This window comes from Lepeophtheirus salmonis, chromosome 8 (assembly GCF_016086655.4).
Source record: "Lepeophtheirus salmonis chromosome 8, UVic_Lsal_1.4, whole genome shotgun sequence".
NCBI classification, from domain to species: Eukaryota; Metazoa; Arthropoda; class Copepoda; order Siphonostomatoida; family Caligidae; genus Lepeophtheirus; species Lepeophtheirus salmonis.
Window position 1 is genome coordinate 34,341,235 of NC_052138.2, and position 15,586 is coordinate 34,356,820.

At 30.5% G+C, this 15,586-nt stretch overlaps 1 protein-coding gene across 1 annotated transcript in view; it reads right to left on the bottom strand.

The window, feature by feature from the left end:
• Positions 1-13,940, bottom strand: part of LOC121122649 (dixin) — a 28,478-nt gene extending 14,538 nt beyond the window's left edge. The window contains exons 1-2 of the mRNA XM_040717684.2: positions 13,691-13,940; positions 13,242-13,553 (exon numbers count right to left, since the gene is read on the bottom strand). Coding sequence (XP_040573618.1) covers positions 13,242-13,501 — 260 coding nt within the window. The 5' untranslated portion in view covers positions 13,502-13,553; positions 13,691-13,940. The remainder of the gene's footprint in view (positions 1-13,241; positions 13,554-13,690) is intronic.
• Positions 13,941-15,586: the final 1,646 nt, after the last annotated feature.

Consider the following 15,586-nt stretch of genomic DNA (forward strand, 5'->3'; position numbering starts at 1 on the left):
TTATCATAGAGGAGAATGTATAACTAAAATTGTTATTAGCCTTACCATTATTGAAATATCACGACTTTATTAATATACATTTACTTAGCGTATGCTGGGTATACCTAAATATATATATATATAAATAAAATCAATATCGTGAAGATAAAGGAAGATAATATGGTGAATTTCAATGGTAGCCCCAAATTTAACATTATATTATCCCATGATGATAACATAAATTTATTTTTCAAATACGAGTCATACATTTTCATGATTAATATATAATATACTTGAGATTGTAAATTATAAAGATTTTCAGTAAGTAAAACAGGAGAATCACTTAGCTGTCAAGACGTTTCATTAGATCCGCTTTAAGTAACTTTAAAAGGAAGCAAAATAACAAAAGTCTCAACCCGTATCAAGTAAAGATATCAGAGGAGGACTGGAGGGGATGTAGCTAGACCTCTCAAAATTTAATACCCACTTACTGTTAACATATACAATCTTCTTACAAAGTTTTACCCAAATCAGTTTCTAACTTTTTTCCCAATCCCACTTACAAATAAACAAACTGAGGATTTGTTGGGGTGTTATCTTCTATACTATTAAGCAAAGTTTATCTGTTTGTCGATGCCGAATTACTCAGGGCAATTCCGTGTACTACAGCTAGTAAAAACATATTAAAGCCTGATGTATTTATAATAAAGCCAGGCATAAGAGAGATATATCTCTTTATAAAAACACATGGGCTGAAAGTACACACCAGGGGAAATTCAACATTTTCTTAATCTAAAAGAAATAAACAGATGAATTCTTACAAAACCTAATTAATTAGATTCCCAAAAAACATAACTCACATCAACACAGATGACGTTAAATGAAAGCACTCTATAGAAGGAACATTAGGTGAGTTAAACTATTTGGTCGTTATAAACAAATGTTAATCTATATATACAATATTAAATACAATTTAAGTACAAAAGTGTGTAGATAAAATTTGTAGAATCCAAAACAATCCTTTAAGTATCTTTAAACACTAGGTCTTTTGTGTTTATTATCATAGTATCTATTATCACATAAAGTGGCTACAAGGTAGCTATAGGGGGACCTTGCAAATATCTGTTGTTATATCCCTCATTAAAATTCCAATCGATATTTCTATTTTCTTGAAGTAAGTAGAGCTTTTTTCATATTTTAGCAGATAAGATCCACTCCATCGAAAAACAACAAATCTGTTGTTGTTTAACGGACAAGCTACCTCTTACACCACCCAAGACAGAAATCTTTAATTTTATTGCTCCCTTTTCTTTTGACAGAATAAAAGTTTATAAACGTGATCTAATAACGTTGTACTTTTACAACTTTTAACGGTAATTATTACAACAACATGAGGATTGGATCATCTCTCTCTCTCTCTCTAATTCCTCCATTTTGAAATGCAATTTATCTCCTTTCAAAATATGACAAATAACAAATGGATTTTCAAAAAAATATTTTGTTTTTGTGTTTCAAAGTAAATGAAATATATATTATGTATGTTGTAAGTATTGATTGGTGCTATTATTTTTGTCGGTTCGGTCTGAACACGTCGAGCTTTTTTATTCCCTCTCAACCTTGAATGTCAAAAGGGAATGGTTAAATTAGATGAAACAAATTTATGATTAAGATAGTCTTTCTTTTTCAACATTATACATGGTGGGCAACGTAGCTTGCAGGATTCTGATATTAACAAGTTTCTTAATTCAGGTTTACCATATGTCTCGCTCCCCCTTTCTCCTCGCCCTCTTTTTTTTCCTTACAAACAAATTCAACTCTACTTATAAACTCCATTTGACCAATTAAAGGAATATAAAAAACAAAAATAAATAATTAGTCTCAGACCGGTCTATGATTTTCAGACCGAAATACAACACTAATCCCTATTTAAAAATTAATAGATATTACTTATATTACATATTACTTCAATTTTGAAACAAATACATAAATAACATAATTACATATTTATCACTTTAATTATTATGAAGTAAAAAAATAGGTTACACAAAATGAATCCCTATAAGGCATTGCCATTGAATTGTTTACAATTACCTACACACTATTTATAATAGTCTTACAGAGGTTGAATAGCTTGGTTCAAAGATATAAGTTTATTCGGATCTTTATTACGACTGGGCTGGTGCAGTTTTTTACTCGGATATTTGTCATATATAAGATGTAGTAAAAAAATCCATTATTTTTAATGGATTTTTTATTATTAGTTTTTTTCCCATTAACGTTTATCTCCTTGGCAATCAAAACAGTTCTGATATGACGTTCGGACTCGACAATTTCCATTATTTTATCCACACTTTCGATAATTGGCCTTCAAGAGTGTGGTGCATCTTTGACATAACAAAAAATGTAATAAGATGTGTATAAAATATGACCTAGAAAGCGGGAGTGGTTTTTTGTATTTGGCAATCTAAACATGATTTTTCTTTTCCAAAACTGTATTCATTATTATTTAATTCTTGAAAAGGGAACATGTAAGTATAAAGTAACAACTAGTGGATGTGCTCATGAAAGACGGAGAGTAAGAATGAGGATTTCCTGTGGAGATATAAGTTCTTGTTGGACTCGGAATAGAGTTGAGGATCGAAAACGGGGAATTCTTGTCCATATGTTTTTTCTGTACAAGGACTAAGAACATGTTTTATGCATCCCTGGATACAATTAAATTTTCATAGACAGTGCTACAAACTAACTTTTTATTCTTTTTGTATGCAAATGGTGGATTAAATTAAGGGACGCAAAAAAAAAAAAAAAAAAGTATTATTTTTCCATTACTTTTCTTTAATTACAGGTTAATTAGTCCTTTGTTATTGTACAAGGGAATGAAAATAGAATGTTATTTACTTCTTTGATCCTCTCTCCGCGACCCAGCTGTTGAGAAACAAACATCTTAATATGCAACCAATTGAATAAGTGAAATATAAGCACGGAACAACGACTCGAGAGATCATATTAATGTCTCTCTCCCTCAGAGGAAAAGGATGTTTTTTTCTTTAAAAAAGAAAAGAAAAAAGAAGTTGTTTATTCGACAGGAGGAAGGAAAAATCAATTACTGTAAAGGAACTTCATGACAGATCAAATAATGAATATTTTCTCTTCTTCAATCTAGGAGGAGTTTCACTTCAAATTAGGATATATTTTGACGGTGAAGAAATAGAAACGCAGTTTTAGATCTCATATATATATATGTAGAAATGGATAGATCTCATATGTTACATATTAAATCATTCAAAAACAATTAACATTTCCTTTCTAACATCATCATGACACAATATACTCAAACAACTCAATTGAAAATATGTACAAATATGATCATTACACTCACATAATTCATTGATTATGACGAATCAGAGTGTATTGTGTCACACAACCTATCTTTCAAAATGAGAAAGAAATACCTTTGTCTTTCTGTCAAAAACAGTTGGCAGATTGCCAATAATTCTCACTTTTCTTATTCAATATGGCGTTACCCTTCCTCAATAAAAAATAAATATATGGTTGTTTGCTTTCGATATTTTTCTATCTTTCTCCTTTATCAGTCTTTCAAATGCTGTTTATTGGTTCAATTTAATTTAACTCTTGTAAAACCCTTTACACCATGAATTAAATTTTAAATGAAAATAAGTAAAAATGGTCAATTGGTACCGTAGATGTGACTAAAAAGTCCTACGGATAAAAACTGTTGTACTTGTCTTAATCTCAACTTATAATTTGTTTTAGTGATACGAATTTCATAACCGTGCAATATTGTTTACTACTACTTAAATGCACCACCAATGTTTTTGTTTATACTGAAAAGTGGCGCCCTTTTCTAATGCAATACTAACTTAAAATGTAAACAGAACCTTTTATCTGCCAGCCTCGTTCTGTTTCTAAGCTCTACTTCTTTATTTATGCTTGATATATGATTTTTTTTAAAAATAGTATGACGAATTAGACACATTCATGCGTAAAGGGTTAAGCCGAGAACTAATGTCACAGTTATTAGTTGAGAAGAACTGGCTAACTCCCAACTGATTTTGGTTTTTCCCTGCATATTTATTTTTATTAAAAAGGTTGTAAGAATAGAAATCTAATAAAGGTCTGAGTCTTTGTAAGATCCAACTAATTCGATACATGTTGGAGTATGGATCAGTATCGTACTAAAATTATGTCTACTTACAAGTCAGTTTTGATTGGCGCCATAAAAAATACCGGTTTTATTAGGGCATTTATTCCCCCACCTCCGTATCACTGGGGGTTGGATGACATCGGATCACAATTTAAATTTTGAGATCCGCCATGCAATTATTGAGAAGTGGAATAATAACACAAAAATTTTATTCCCACATTAGGTGAAAAAAAAGAAAAATTAAGAAGTGACTGGTTAAAGATGAGTCAATGTAATTTTTTATTCATTTCCTTCAAAAGGGGAAATGGATCGACCAAGAAAAAATTATGTAAGATCAAAACGAAAAAAAAAATCCATCTCAGACAGAGTTTCAAGACTAATCAACAAATTTTTGCCTTAGGGTTCCTGATGGCTTTTACTTCAAGAAACATGAAAATAATCTTTTTAGTTCAAAATTTCTGGTTTTTTAGGATTGTCTTTTTCTAATCATGAAGTTGTATGTCTTCACTTTATGACAAATTATAATTTTTGTCATTGATAATCAAAATTAGGATTTTATGAGACTTTGGTCAAGCCAATAAAGGAATTTTTGCTTTTTACTACTAGTAGATGTAATATTCGAAATTTTTTGGTGACAGCTGTGGATTTTTGAAATGTTGTTCCAAAAATATTGAATTTTTATTTAGAGGTGATAATTTTTGAAGTTTTTTTGAAAAAATCTAATTTAAACAAATTATTTTCCAAAAATATATTTTTTTTTTTGGAAAACATTCCACCCCCCCCTCCCCACCAAAGTTATATATATAATCCTGCAGACGCCCCTGGGAACACACCATCACAATCAAAGGACAAAAAAAAGTTGAAACATGAGAGAAAAGTATAATGGAAAGTTGTCTACAGCTTAACAATTACTAATTCGAGTTTAACCAATCAACGTTCATACCATATATGTATACGTGGTAATATAAGAAAAGTAGAAAAATCAACAGCTGAATACATACATAGTAAAATTTTATAATAATGGTATAACGTCGAGTAATATTGTTCTACATTATACATCTAGGACAAATTAGACATTATTATGAAAAAAGACCATTTGTACGTGGTTAATTAATGACGTATTCGATAAAGCTACATATATATGGTTATGATCAACCATCCATATAAATATAAGTACATGTTCAAGAATGGTAATGATCATCACAGAAAAACATGTATACGAAAATTAGAACGTATTATATGTAGTGTCGATCAGGATCGTACACACGCTCTTTTCTTCAATTGAACACTTGATAAAGTAATTAAAATATTTTTGACTTAGAAATTTGTTACATAGTACTCAGCAATTCGTTACCTATATTTTATCACACAACCTTTCATCCAAAAATAAACAGAAAAAAGGCCCAAAATCAGTTGGTAGTTAGCCAAATAAGTCAATCATACCAACTGCTATTTATATTGTACGTACTCCCACATTATTATTGGCATATAATGTATACACAATATTTGAAATGAATTGAATATATATATACATTTCATAATATTATAATCCTACATGTTATTTTATTCGATACCGTAGTATAATAATAAATAGAAATACTATATTAAAAGTGTAGCTAGTATTTGTACAAGATAGCCAAAATGTCTTCATAAAAATAATAAAATGGCTAATATTTAGTATTAAACAACAGACGTTCATGATACCAGAAGGATTATATAATATTATTGACTGTTTAAACAATTATAATAATTCCTAATATATATAAAATATATTTACGGATAATAACTTTATGCTAATATTGTGAGATCACACCCATCTACAAATTTATGAGGGTGGTAAAAATCAAATCTATGTGTGTATTTCAAACTTGCCCTTGAAATATTATATTAAGTACAATTCATAATATATCCTTGAAATCGAATAATAGTAAATATTAGTGATGGATTTGAGTATTTAGTATCCGTCCCAAAATTTTAAGGACGCGTTAGAATAGGACGCCAAATCGTTTCAAAGAATAATCCTTGATAAATGATATTATTGTAGATACCTAGCAGTGATGTTATCATATATCAATCTTCTATAAATTTAATACAAATGGGTTGAAAAGTCCCGGGCTTAACAAAGAAAAAATGTTAGTTTTTTTTTCTCGTTCAAGATTGACTTTTTCAAAATTATTATTACTTATTTATTATTCGCTTAATGGAGCCCATAACACTTTTCAAGCCATTGCTTATCTTGAACGATATGTTGTCCCCCCCTCCCCTCAACAAGCAGTGTAAAATTATTACACAAAATTGTTTTTGATCTTTTGTTTATGAAACGACAAAAGTAGAGTCCCACTTAGCACAATATCTTACAAAATAAAAGACAGATCATCACGAAATTTTGACAACACTCATTTGAAGATTGATATTAATAGAAAATGAGGTGAAATAAAAAAATATATTGCCATCTATATATTAAGCCCGGAACTTTTCAGTCCATGTGTTATAATATTAGTGAAAATGATGTATTGGAGAGGGCTCTTTATAATTGGGACCGTCTTCAAGGACAGATAAAAAACTGGACTTTACTAAAGTCGATAATTTTCTAAAATTACTATATCTACCCTGAATATAATTTGAAAGGCTCAACACAACACAACTCAAATTCGAATGATTAAAACTCAAAATATTCGAATCTAAATACATTTTTATTAAGTCATTCCTTATTAATTTCGATTGTCATATTTTTGGCGGGAGATTATTTCTTTGTCTAATTGGTTTTTCTGCTATGTTATTTCTACAAGAAAAACCAAAAAAAAAAAAAAAACACACAACATATATCGCTATGAAATACTTATAAATTCCAGCAACTTCGATGCTGAGCCAGAGGTTTTTATGCTACTTCTCATTTACTCAACTGGCCAATCCAATAAAAACAAAAATAAAGCTCCCAATAACATAGCGCTGATTACGGCACTGCAAATATACTCAATTCTCATGTTCTCATTTTATCATTATCACTAATAGTTTTAGACCCAACAGGTCCCTTTTAAAAAAATTATGTAATCCACAAAAAAAAAACTTAAATTGTAAATTGTGAACAAACTAATTTTTGGTGGAGTTGGAGGTGTGTAATTTTAAAATACACACCCCAATCCGCGGGTTAAAAGTAAACTCGCTCATCACTAACATAATTAAATGCCAAATTTTCTAGGAATTTCTCGTTGGTGTAAAACCACGAGATGGAAACCTTAGTAGGTATCTATATATTTAAACCTTACGAGTATCAGAAAAACATTCTGTATTATTGTTTGAGGTCAAAAATCTTATCATGATGTTGATCATTCAAGTATTGGTAGAGTAAGTAAGACTTTTATGTGTATAAATGGAGTAGATGTTTTAATACTATCAGTCCATTTATCAATGGTTTTTTCTCTCTTCACGTGATAAAATTTGAACAGAAGCACATCTGAAGGACAGGAATCAACCATATATGGATCACTTTAAAATAAAATAATATGTACATATATGTAATATGTATATGAAGTTCCTACAAATATTGACATATAATTTTTATGAAGGGACCATTAGAACTTCTATAACCTATTTACCAGATAGCAACAAGGGATTCAGTAGAAGAAAAAAACATTTTTTTTTCATTTAACGATTTTCTAAAAATCATTTTATGGACGAATTATGTATCTCTTATTCTCTAGAGTGATATACTGACGTATCTTATAGAGATATGAAAATTATGGAAACTTGTGGAAGGCCCCTCTTGAAAAAGTAAAAAAAATAGTGGAATGTTGCAACAACAGGCCCTTTTCTCCAACATCAAAAAAACCAGAAAAGTTACATCACAATGGGGCATGAACAAACTAAATAATATATATATTATCCGCAAAGTGATGACGGTCTACATCAATCTAGAAAAATCACTTCATCCCGAACTTCCTCAACACTATCTTTCGAAATCTCATCCTACTTTAGCCAACTATAGAGTGTTTTCATGTAACGTCAGCATTATTGATAGCTGCCATTTTGGGAACAATCCAAATTTCAAGGAATAAAACCCATTTTTTCCATGAATATTAAGGAAACAAGATGTCAAATATTTCCCTCTAATGCCTAATTATATTATATATATGAACCTAAATCGTATTAAAAATATGTTATTAGATCATTGAACAATCTTATTTACTAGTACAATGGCAAGAATAAGGTATTTTTCTCTAATTATCCTACTTTTTTCTTCCCTAATCGATATAAAAAAAGAATTAATTGAAAAAATCTAGCCATTTTTATGGATTTTCAATATTCAAATATCAATGTTTAATCGTGTTAGATCCGTCTAACAAAACTACAGTCCTATCCGTCCAGTCTTAATACAATTTGTCAATCATAGGACCGGCACCTTTTAGTGAAATACATCAGCTGAAATGACGTAGTTACCATGCCCTTTTAGCTGTTCAACATAATATCTGATGTTTAAATTAGGAAGTCTGTGGCTAGAACTTATTATTATAGGTTCACTATGATAAATTATTTTCTTCCTCATTTATACGATTCAATCCAAGATAGGATTTAAAAAAAAAAAGATAATATAGCTAGGACCGGAGGATTGAAAGACCGAGGTATCGTTTCTTAGGCCATTGAATGATAACAAATATCGGACCTATAAAAAAATAAAATATTAGGCAATCAGTCCTTGGACCTATCCAACACTACTGTTTAACATTGGCATCAACTAGTATTCAATGCAGGTGTTACGTGTTTTTATATTCTTAAAACCATTTGATGGAGTTTAATCAAGATGTATAGGAAATTAGTGCGTTTTATGTAGAAAAAATATGAACTTTGAGCCACTAGATGGTGTCTCCTTCAATTATAATTCCTTCAATGAAAACGCTCTATATGTTAGCGTTGAGCATTGATATGTTAGTTGGGATATGTTGTAGTACCTACAATCACAACCTCATTAAGAGAAAACAAAAAGCAGATAGGTAGTAAGTCGTTTGATGTAAACTCATCCAATCCGAAAGTTAAATTCGTGTAAGAACAAAAAATAATAAAAAAAAACAAAATAGCATAGATACTACATACCCTCAAAAGAAAATCCCCGCAACAGAAAGATCAAAAAACAATTTGTAAGAAGCATTTCACTTTAGCAATGAATATAATACGTAGATAACATCAGCAACTTCGAAGGGGGAATTACATATACCATACGGTCTATTTGTGCAACCATTAATTTAAATCATCAAATTGATATGTTAAGTATATACCTATTTCCAATCCAACATTTCTTTGTGATTTTGTTTTTTTTAAAGAATTAATTCTTGAATATGTGGTGCATCAACATAAAAACAATCTTAAATAAAAATACGAAGAAAATCTTTTTTTTTTTAACGTCATAAATACATATGTCCCATAACCGATTTACCTATTTGAGTCAATAGTAAGCCTTGTGTTCAAAATTGTGGGATGAGTAAAGATACTCACGAATTTTAGCTATAGTTTATTCCTTTATCTGATTTAAGAAACTTATATTGGCCCGATAAAGCCCCTTTGGCAGCTTTAAGTGCAATTGGTGGCACTTTCGAAGGGATAATAAAAATAATTTGTTCATAGAAATTGAGGATAATTCATCCAAGAATATAAATGTAATCCACATTCCATTTGTACAAAAACCCTTATAGGTTGCTTGTGTGTTGACGGGTCCAAAATAGATACAGCAAATACTATTGAAGTCACTTTTCTGTACTTTAGTAGCAAAAAATATTTAAAAAAAGTCGTTGCACTTACAGAGATGAATTTATTTATTTATAGAATTTTTTTTATTATTGCTCTTTTGCAAACACGTCGTTACTTTTAGTGTATAACGCAACCTTTCATCCAAAAATGAACAGAAAAAAACATAAAACTCTTTTCAACTACGGAATTATTATTCAATAACTATTGGGAATTGTTTCCTGCATAAAATGAGCTAATTATAATACGACGAATCAATGTTCAGAACACTTTTTCGGAGAAAAGAAGCAGAAACATCGACAACAAGATACTCTGTATATTCTTGTGTTAGCGAGATAAAGCCGTATTATACGGTCTTATACTTTATAGAAATACGTCTACTTGGGCCAATTAGACCTGAAGGGGCTTCGAAGCTGACCAACTATAACCCCCTAGACGACTACTTTTTTCATGCCAATGTTCAGCATGAATATTTATGTAATTTTTGGTTATTTAAGGATGACTTTTTGTAAGTAACCCGCTCTACAGCTCATGTGTACATAAAAAGAAATAACTCTAAGCGGATTATTATACTAAGTCATTAATGAAAACTTATGATGGATGTCTTAATGAAGTAAGTTGAGATGCGAATCATTAAATAAATAACAAAAAATAATCTCTATTATAATGTTTAAATATATTTAGATATAGACATTAATTAAGAGGGGAAATTCATGGAAATGCATTGGAATTATGAGGAAAGTCATATAATTATGTATTGGTACATGCTAAAGAGAGAGTAGGGATGGATTTACGGACGCTTTTTTAAGCGGATTAGAATGAAATAATAAGTATATGTATATTATATAGCTGATAGACTCCCCTTCCCCCATCTCATTTGTCTTCTTGGGTGATAATGACTTATGAGGATTTAACTCATTTATAAATAAAAAAATCAGCAGCAGTTGTTGGAATAGTGACAAAAACAGTAATGCCGTAGTTTGGCTTGCATATAATTATCCGTTCAGATTATATAAGTATCCAATAAAGTTATCTTTACTAAATCTTGCAACCTTTCCTCCAAAAATAGAAAGAGAACGAGGGTTGAGTTGAGTCGATCATTTTTCAACTCGACTTAAATCGTTAGTCGATTTTTACATTCGAAAAAGAAATGCAATTAAATTCATATTATTTTATTGAGTTGGTTTGATTTATATCTATCAAGACAGTAATGGCGTAGTTGGGTCAATTTCATATAATTAGTAGTGTGTTGAGACTCGGTCCTAAAGGTTCGGTTTTAAGTGCAGGGGCGTCCGCAAGATTATACATATATATATATCTTTGCTCTACTGCGTAATTTAATCCTTGATTTAGGGGGGAAGGGCTGAATACCCCCCCCATATATGAAATAAAAGCTCATACACCAAGACACTTAAGTTCATGACCTTTTTTTTCCGCCGAATTTTACTAGGAGAACAGTCTAGACCGAACATGAATTCGGTCTTTAAATTTTTTGTTCGGTTCTAGACCGAACCACAACAATAACACTTACATATTCAGATACTTCAAGTATTATAAGATGAAATTTTCATTAGTATATCTCGTAACCTTTCCTCCAAAAATAGGATCCAGGAAAGAAGGTGTCCCAAAATCAGTTGGTATTATTATTTAATAAAATTATTCCCAGCTATGGGACTATTATTAAATAACAATAATAGGGAATCAATAGTTAATCAATCAACGTTTAGAAGTCCGAACATAATTGTAAGGAACAAGATTAGTAGAAAATTCAACGGTTAGTCAGTTTTAAATCATAAGTAAATTTTAATGTTAGGTATAACACCGTGATAAATGCAGTTTTTTTATCTTTTAAGAAGTATTTTGTACCTCAAATTCTAAATACTATCCACTTATTAGAAAAGTAAATGATTGATATGAAATACATCATCAGTCATATATATACAGCTAAAATTATTTCACATTGTTTAGCTTTGAATGAAGGAGAATGATTACATATTATGTGACCCATCACCACAAAAGCAAAGTGACAATATTTTTCTCAAAAGTAAATCTGAACTACATCTATATTCTGAAGCTAATTAACTTACATTTTTATAAGTAAATTATTTTGATACATCCTTCGGAAGTACTGAAAATTGCACATAAAGGACGTACTAATTCCCTGAACAGTTAGAGAAATAGGATAAGATATGATATTTAAAATGTCAAATCGGAGCTAAACAAAGTATATAGACATATTATGTGTATCTCAAACCATCCCAGAAATTCGAATATAAAGCCCATATTTGACCGAAATAAGTCAATTTAACAATATTAATGCATTCATATTTAAGATGTAAAAAAATAGATTAGGAATCTCTCATTTTTTAAATTTATGTTTCTGATTGCTTTTGAGAATATAACGGCCTAGTACATACATAAAAAGTCCCATAAATCCTTTAAAAGTATCATATATATTGAGTCGTATGCAAAAAGGGGCCAAATTATTGGGAAAAGGTGATAATTAGTAGTGGCTTGAAAGAGCAGATAAATTATGTATTAGATATTATTATCATGAACCGACGAAACCATTATTTATTTTTAATCACTCATTTACTCATCCATAAAAATATAGACCATTAGTATAGAAGGTAGATGGGTATATACTAAGGTTGTCATGATATCAAGATCTTTGTACCAGTCCTGGTACTGACAGGGGCGATATCAGGATTTTTGGTTTGGGGTGGAGGCTAACTCAGAAAATGGGAGGATACCGTCAATAGCGGGCCATATTTTATAACTTATTGAACATGCAAGTACCGGTTCTAATATCAATTTGGTATTGTACCGTTTTACATGCGTGAGTATCCCGCTAAAACTTTAGTATCAGAATACCGAAAAAAACAGCTACATACATTAAAATTTCTTCCAAAAGTAACATAAATATTACTCCTATCCTAAGCGAAGAAAATCCTCATTTTTTTAATTGCTAAAGGGGAAATGAAACCAGACAATTTGCTATTAATTTCAAGGCATAAGTATATGGTTTATATGGTCAGTTATTTTTTTCCCGAGGAAGGTTTTCTGAAAGGGTGGATTATCAATCCCATCATTACAATGAACGAATCTTCTTACAACATTATAATAGAGTAATTCTTGAGATATTTGAAGCTTTATATCTATGAATTTCGAAAAAATTTCTACGGGTAGACTATTTACAAAAGTCTCACCTTTTAGCATTTAAGCAAATTAATTTATTGAATAAATAATTTGTGTTACTCAAAAAGTTGCTGTTAGTTGAAGTTTTCTATTGTCCAGACAATTTCTTAAACATTTTATCAACATTCACAAATGTAACACACTAAATGCATTTATCTCTTACTTGTTACTATGATCGATATTCTGTTTCACAGATTCCGCATCCTTGATTCTCTGTAATTGCTGTAATTCTTTATTCTTATTGCTTTTTTGAGATTCCAACGCAGAGATTGAGGATGGAGAGGGTTGTCGTGTCTGTTGAGGATTACTCACGACTGTGGAGGGATTCGTGGAAGTGGAACTGTTATTCAATATCGTTCCGACAGACGTGGATTTGTTCTTTTTGGAACCTCCTCCGAGGCCACTTACTTTCCACTTAAACATTCTCAACTATCCCTCACTGTTGACTCCTTCTAAATTGCTCTGTTTAAACCATCTGAAAGATATGTAAATAGGAATGACTTCTAGTACTACAAGGAGTAATTCGTCTTCTAGAATCAAGTGTCAAAGTAACAATTCCCTTGCTTAGAAGAACAAGAGAGAGAGAGAAAAGGAACAAGGAAGGATCCTTACCAGCAGTCAAAAGTACAAGGAGTCGAAACGTGTGATAATAAGTTTATCAAACGATAAAATCACGAAAAAATAAATTAAAAAATGTGAAATGAACTGAGAATATATTTAAATATAAAATTGTTTTATGAGCCACACAGCGCACACCTCAACATCTTTACTTTAACTAAATAACCAATTGAGGAAAGAAAGAGAGAGAGAGAAAAAAAGAGAAAAAGGTTGCCTCGCATCTTACTACTTTGATGATGTTCTTAAAGCGCATATCGTACACACGCCTGTAAGAATCCGACGGAGGAAGGGAAAAAAGCCAACCCGTGGTCCGGTATTATTCGTTTTTTTATTATTATTGTATTGTTGCTTCTACTCGCTTCCTTTGCTCAACATTATAAATGTATATTATATGATTATATTATTTGCATGAAAAATAATGCACAATCATTTATATTCTTAAGGTAATTTACCTCCCCCCCCCCTCCTCCTTTCTCCCAAAGGTATCGATCATATTATCTTGATTGTCATTTTGTATTGTTAAATCATCAATCCATCATGGGATTAATAATACTTACTATTAATATAAAGTTACTTATAAATAATACGGATTTGATTACGCTCTTCATAACCAAATAAATATTAATATAATTTATAAAAGAATACATCTGTCTATTTAGTAGGGATGTGACGGTCCTTTCAGAATTTTGATGTACCGTCCGGTCCTATTTTAAACCTAAGGGATATCCCGAATCGGACTCCAAAGCTGTCCCATCGATTAATATTTTAAAAATAACTTCATGAAATATGTTTGCTATTAACGTCATCATTTATCACCAATTTTTATAAGAGTAATATTAATAAAATACTTCAGTTAGACCTAAATACCAGAGATAGAGATTTGGTTCCGAGACTCTCACAATCAAAGACTCATGAATTGAATTTGAATCGGTAGATAAGACTCGCGACTCAACTTAGACTAATGACTTTTTTCCACCTTTGAATGAAAGATACTAAATAGCCTGATTGCACCACTCGGCTTAAATTAAAAAAGGAACTGTTTACGTCACTAAATTTATGTGGATAGTTTTAAATTTAAGTAGAGATAGTGTAACGGAGGTTAAAAAAATTCTTAACTAATTCAATAGTATTATAGACAGTGACTCCCAATCTTTTCATTACTACGTAGACCCTGATACTAGGATATTTTTTGAACATTTCTTTATGACCTTTTTTATATTATAGGAAATATTTTTTGATGATCGTTATATCCTCGCGGAGCCCTGAGCGATGCATTATAGGAGTCCCTCATCGGAAATGACAGGTAAAACTATATACCAACTGACTTAGCTTAGCTTGAGAATATTCATGGGCTATGTGAAATATTTTTTCCAACGCAAAATATTGCAAAGGACTTTACATTATCATTTTCCTAGATTCATGACTCATGACTCAGGATTATTATTTTTGTTTTTTTGGGGGGGGGAAGTTTAGTTTTTGGATTTTATTTTAAAAAAAAATAATTTAATTTTTTCGACTTTTTCTTCCATTTGCAGAAGTCACCTTGTTAATTTACTTAAAAGACTGAATTCAAGGAGATTGCAATGTTAGTCATAGAGTATTATAGAATATTCAAATATATTTGAGGCCCTCCGACGAACAAAAAGAAACAATTTTTATTTAGACAAAAATTGATCACGTGGTCTTTGTTTCACTACTTGGTTTACAGAGCGTTATTCATTTGACAATAGCTTTCTTGATGTTAGCCGTGTTAACAATCAACTTTTATAACAATAAATATTTTATTAATATTTTTGAAAATAGGGAATTATTGGATGGTAAAATGTAACTCAAAAATAAATACATATTATATATTTATATAGTTTATACATTATAAAATGATTGAATTCA